Below are 6636 nucleotides of genomic sequence, written 5' to 3' on the forward strand. Positions count from 1 at the left end.
CGGTGTTTGTTGGTTCAGGTTGACACATTTACTTCAAATCATTGCAGATCTGAGGAAGACTTGGGCGTCAATGTTGCAGATCCAGAAGTATGAATATTCTGGTGACTTTTATTTTGTCATATTTGTAGGCACTTTCATGTTGTCGTTGTATGCTATTAACCTAGGTGTTGCAAGATTGTTTGCAGATTCACCTTTTTCAGTTTTTAGCGATCTTGAATTTGTAATGATCGATGTATTTTTCCATTTGAATGAATGAATATCTTTTTAGTAAAAAAAAATCATTAAAATTGAAGTAAAGGGAGGTTAGTGTATGGTAAGAATTAAACAGGAGAGGTTAGTGTTAAATTTTAAAATAGAGGGGGTGTGATTGACATTTCAACATAACTCAAGGGTGGTGAGTGCAATTTGCCCTTATTTTAATAATAATATAATAATAACTAATTATTTCAAAATATAATTACTAATTGAAATATTTATTTCAAATCTTACTCTTACAATATTTCATTTTCCATCTAACTATCCTAATTAATATTTTTAATTAGTGCTTATTTTTATTTTTTAATTGAATAAAACCAATTAATTTTTACTTTTCAATTTAAATATTTAAATAAATAATATGTTAGCATTATAGAAGGACACATGCAATCTATCGAATATATATGTAATTAAGTATTTAAGAACAATAGATAAAAATATACAATAAATGAAAAACTTAAAAAAAGACAATGCATGTGTTATTTTATTTTTTTTTTCAATTTACATTATAAATAATATTCATGTAGTATAAATTTAAATTATTTTCTTAAAGTTTTAAATAATAAACTAAACAATGAAAAGATATTTAAAGTATTGATTAATATTATATCATATGTATTATATGAATCCATTATATATTAAAAAAAATATAATTCAAATCAATTATTATTATGGGTTCGAATAAGTATAAATGAATAAAATACAAAATACTACAATAATATATGCTAAAAGTTCTTACATAGATAATTTTATAAACAACTATAATATATAATTCAATTGTGTTGAACTTTAAGGAATTGACAAAAAATTATATCAATGTTTCTTTAAAATTTACAGTTTTGGTTCATCAAATGTTGTCATTTTAAAAAAATCTTTTATTTTAAATATAAATTAGGCTTAAATGCACTTGTGGTTCCTATAAACTGTGGTTCCTATAAATTAGCGAGTTTTTGATTTTCGTCCCTATAAGTTTTTTTTTTTGTTTGAGTCCCTATATCTTACATTTTGCTTGAGGTTTAGTCCCTAATGTCAAAATCCGTAGGAAAATCTGCAGGTTTCCTGCGGATCTTCCTACGAATTTTCTTGCAGATTTTGATTTTAAGGACTAAACCGGACGCACAAGTGAAATATAGGGACTTAAACAAAAAAAATAACTTACAAAGTTAACATAATTGAAATTATATTTAGTTATTGAATTATACTTATCAAAGTTAATATTTTAAAATATAAATGTTGTTTTATAAATATTCTAATAAAATTCGTGCAATGCATAGGTAATTTACCTAATTATGAATAGGAAATGAGGATGTTACATCTACTCAAGTAAAAATAATGGAACTAAGTGGGCCCATAACCCACAGGTCCCTGGATCGAAATCAGACTCTGATACCAACTGTAACACCCCGTACATATATGTCTAGAATAATATGCGGTAATGTTATTTATGATACAAGAAACATACAAACTAGGTGAGAGACAAGAATTGAAAAAAACTGAATACAAAATAAATCTTAATTATAGAGTATCCAAGAAGCTTGTCTTCATCATTGCACAGCGGAAAGGTAACTTCTACAGAGGTCTTCCTGCCTTCTGCATATCTGCAGCTTCGAGACCGATCATCTAGCAAATCTAACACTTATAACCTGTTCCTGAAAAAATAATAATTGGAATGGAGTGAGATTACTAAATCTCAGTGAGTTCCCCTATCTTACGGGTTCACTCGGTTCTACATGGTGCATGCATTATAAACAGATTCACCTAGAATCCGGGGTTATGCCTCACGTTTAGGTGCAAATAGAAACAAGGGTATCACCACAATTGGAAGTCCCTTAACTACCCAATGAGGCGTTCAATAAAACAACAATTCACAATATGCAAACTCACATCCTTATGTGAGGAATCAAGGAGCTATACCCATCTGACTAGGCTACCTCTGCCACGTACCCTCGGTGAGTATCCAAGTACATATATGTCGAAAGACTTGCACAAGCACACCGCACGATGAATTCGGGTCATTCCTATATGGAATTCCACCAGAGATGAGTTAAGTTGTACCATTGCCTACGTGGCATTTACAACCTCATCACCAAGCACGCCAGTGAGTTACCAAGTGGGAAACGCCATTTAAGAGCCCGGTCTTGCTTCCACTGCAATGGTATTCATCCTCTGTACGCAGGTGAGTAAACAGGTGCAATATGTCCTTTTCGACGTACAAGCCCACCGGGCGAAAGCCTAGTAACATTGTCTAATTGACGTTACTAGAGGCAAGTAATTTAGTGATTGCCTACGTGGCATCACCCACTTACCATAATAATCACGCAGGTGAGTTACCAAGTGGGAAACGCCATTAAAGACCCTCACTTGCTTCCACCGCAATAGTAGCTCAGGTAACGCAAAATATACGGATATAGACACGTATATACAACAGGCATAAAAGCCAAATCATCCATGGTATATAATACATATCACAAACGCCACACGGGCTACCAATGGGCATCCATATAGTGGGTAAACAGGATTTACTATCCTAGTAGTATGGTTATACTCCAATTCACGCATATTCAACCAAGGCAAGTTCACAAAATCAAGCATCCGAACGTCCAACCGGAACGACGGGAAAACAATTTACATTGTATTATATGCACATAATATTAGACAAAATCCATCGTATAAATATCATGCCATTTGTACATACTCGTCACATGTGAGTTAAATATGTTTCGATCATGGGATATATTAAACATAATCAGACCATATAATTATTTAGAACGTACATGGACACACATTAGTCTCATAACAAAGAGACTTCCGATTCCCGACATGGAACGGAACCGCACTCGGGAAATTAAACATACATTTCTTAATTCTATTAATGTTAATCCAACATCATGTAACTAAAAGTCCATTTTCCATAACTTGTAAATCAATTAATAGCATTATATCTAAGCACATTCATAAAGATCATTAAAAGACCTTTTCAACGCTTCCGACCGGGCTTCGTTTCGAGTTGTAGAACTCAAGTTATGGTCGGAAAAATAAAGGAATAATTTTCTGTCAGGTGCAATCAATTTGCACCAGTGTGCAATCGATTGCTCGCTGAACCAGAAGCGCAGAATGTCAATTTTTCACAGTGCAATCGATTGTTTGACCCCTGCAATCGATTGCTTACTGAACCAGAAGCAAAAATCACATTTTTCTTGCAATATACCAGTTCCAATAGTGTTCTAACTCATCCTTAACTTACCCAACAACCCAAATACGAATTCCATCATATTTCAACATTCCATAACATACAATTGCATCAAAGGAACAAGTATATGACTGATTAAATTAACATGCAATTAACCATCCTCACTCTAACCCCAATATCATGCAATTTCACAAAACCCCAAATTCTACCCAAGCTCTAACTATGGAACTCACCTCAAGCTTGAAGGTTCTGAGTTGCAGAGATAAAGATAATAACAATGCTTCTCCCACAATCCTTTCTTAATCATGGTTTTGCTCCCATCATCATCAATCCCGTAACCCTCATATTCACACTTTCAGTATGGATCACTCAACTTCAGACCAGATTATCTCCATCAATATAGTGCCTAAATGCGAACCATATATGAAAATCATAGAGAAATTCGTAAGCTTTCCAACAAGACCAGAATCAGCTCAATCGGAGTTACGAGCAGAGAGATATTACCTTTTTAGTGAGGGCTGTACCATAGTTGCGAAAATGAGTTTTGAAGATGAACACATGAGCTTCTCTTCCTTAACACTCTCCACTCCACTTATAAAAATATGTTTTAAGAAACACTATCACTCCAAACACGCCTTAAGTCCACATGCACAATGTATAATGTCCAAATTGTCCTTTATCTAAGTGGTAATTACAACAATGCCACTTGGTTCATTTCCAACTAATTACCCAATTCTATTTAAGGCTTCTAGTACACATACAATAATGCTTAGGTTAATATGGGATATTACATTCTCCCCCCCTTAAATAGAATTCTTCCTCGAATTCTTTCCAATCACCATGATAACAAGCTCCTCACATCTTCTTCCAACGAGGGGATGAATGTTCCTTACATTTCTCCTTTGGATACCCTCATGACTTCCATTGAAAGTAGTTCCATCCAAGAAACACAACTCATATATACACATGTGTCCGAACACTCTTGACTGGGACCACAGTCTACACACAATATGTATTTGATGAAAATTTACATTATTAAAGTTTTTGTGTGAACTAGATTATGATCGATGTCTCCTCTGTTTCTTTTAGGCTTAACATCAATGGTGAACATTCCAAACTGATGAAGACCAAAAGAGGCATAAGATAGGGGTATCCCATATCCCTTTTCCTCTTTGTGCTGGTCATGGAGTATATAAGCAGGCTCCTCCATAGAATGCAGTTGAATCCCAACTTCAATCATCACTCCAAATGTAAGAAGTTGGCTATAACCCACCTAACCTTTACGAACGACATACTCTTATTCACTAGGGTAGACAAGGGATCTGTGGAGCTGATTTTACAGGCTATGAATACCTTTTACTGTTCCACAGAAACCCCACAAAGTGCAATGTTTATTTTGGAGCTGTTGAGGAGAAGAGAAAACAGGCAATCCTGGGCACTACAGGGTTCAATGAAGGTAAGCTACCTTTTAGATACTTGGGTGTGCCCCTCACTAGTAAGAAGCTATCCTTGAATCATTACCTTCCTCTCATTGAGAAAATCTTAAGCAGAATACATCATTGGAGATCCAGGCTTTTAAGTATTGCAGGGAGAACTCAACTAGTCAAAGCTATTGGTTTCTCTATTGCAAATTACTGGCTGTAGTGCTTTCCCATGCCCAAAGTAGTCATTCAAAAAATTCATGTTGCCTGCAGAATTTTCATCTGGACTGGGGGAACATCTCCTAGTAGAAAGAGTCCTTTGGCTTGGGAAAAGATGAGTAAGCCCATAAAGCACGAGGGATTAAACATTCTAAATTTGGAAATATGGAACCAAATCACTATGATAAAGCTTTTGTGGAACCTATGCAGGAAGCAAGACTTCCTATGGGTGAAATAGATGCATTTCTATTTTTTAAAAGAGCAAGACATGATGACTATGGAAGTGAGTAAAAGTTCACCTTAGATCAACAAAGGTATTATGAAAGCCAGACAAAGAATACAAGAGGTGCAAAATTATTGGGAGGCTAGCCTTGAGGGCAACAAATTTACAATGGGGACTGTGTATAAGTTGTTGCATAATACGCGGATAACAGTTGAGTGGTATGTTCTTATAGCAGGAAATAATGCTAAGCCTAGGGTTGTTACTTGCTTATGGCTTGCTTGCCATAGGCGGTTAGCAACTAAGGATCGCCTGGTAAAATGGGGATTGATTACTGAAGTTAAGCGTTGTCCCTGTAATGAGGTAGAAAGGATAAATCATTTGCTCTTTGGTTGTGCCAAAATGAAACAGATTTGGAGGAGTATTTTACAATGGATTCAAGTTGAGCACCAACCTCTCCCGTGGGATGATGAAGTTAAATGGCTGACTACCTATTGTGGAGGAAAAGGAAAAAGAGTGTGGATCATGCGAGTTGCAATAGCAAAAACCATATATCATTGTTGGAAGTTGAGAAATGCTATTTGTTTTGAGAATCATATAGATTGTGAAAACATTGTAAATAATATTATAGAAGCCATTATACATAGGAGTTGGCATTGTAAAAGATATAGAGAGTACACTACACAATTGATGATGTAACTGTGTAGTTAGGTTGGACCTCTTGGTCACCTTGTATCCCAACTATTTTTTGAATCAATCAACATATTTTTATTGATTTAAATTTTTTTTTTTTCATTTTAAGATTTGAATCTCTTTGAAATAGATTTTTTTTGTTTAAATTCTAATCTAACACACAGTCCATTTATATTCCAAGATTCTTAATCAAAAACGTAAAAAAAAGGCACAAATTTGCTTTGATTTATAATTGGATTACAATTTATAATTTAAAGATCCGATACATATTCAAAGTTTGTAATATGGAAAAAAAGTGATAGTAAGTGAGTCATTTGAGGCTAGTAACACACCGCATAAAACTAATTAGTCAAGTGTAATTGTTAGAACAAGATTTGTTCTGATCAATATTCTTAGTTTTGATGATAACAAGGATATGAATTTTGTGTGAGATAATGTGGTACTCTAATACATTGCAATTTCCATTTCAGGAAATATATAAAGAGTATGCACAAATCAGCGCTCAGAAGCTTTGTCTCAGAAGGTTCAGCATGCAACATCAGAACATGGTCTGGCAAGACATCAGAAGATGGTCAAGGCAGAATCAGAACATGGGTCTATGGAAGCATTAGAAGAACTTGAGATCAGAAGCAGAAGCA

At 34.5% G+C, this 6636-nt stretch overlaps 1 protein-coding gene across 1 annotated transcript; it reads left to right on the forward strand.

Moving 5' to 3' along the window:
- Positions 1-5476: 5476 nt before the first annotated feature.
- LOC131613182 (uncharacterized) lies at positions 5477-6004 on the forward strand. Its single transcript, XM_058884873.1, has one exon. The coding sequence runs from the start codon at positions 5477-5479 to the stop codon at positions 6002-6004; it is 528 nt and encodes a 175-aa protein (XP_058740856.1).
- The last annotated feature ends 632 nt before the right edge of the window (positions 6005-6636 follow it).

This window comes from Vicia villosa, linkage group LG6 (genome assembly GCF_029867415.1).
Source record: "Vicia villosa cultivar HV-30 ecotype Madison, WI linkage group LG6, Vvil1.0, whole genome shotgun sequence".
Classification (NCBI taxonomy): domain Eukaryota; kingdom Viridiplantae; phylum Streptophyta; class Magnoliopsida; order Fabales; family Fabaceae; genus Vicia; species Vicia villosa.

Coding starts and splice junctions, on each gene's coding strand:
- LOC131613182 (XM_058884873.1), top strand. CDS start 5,477: ATGGGGACTGTGTATAAGTTGTTGCATAATACGCGGATAACAGTTGAG.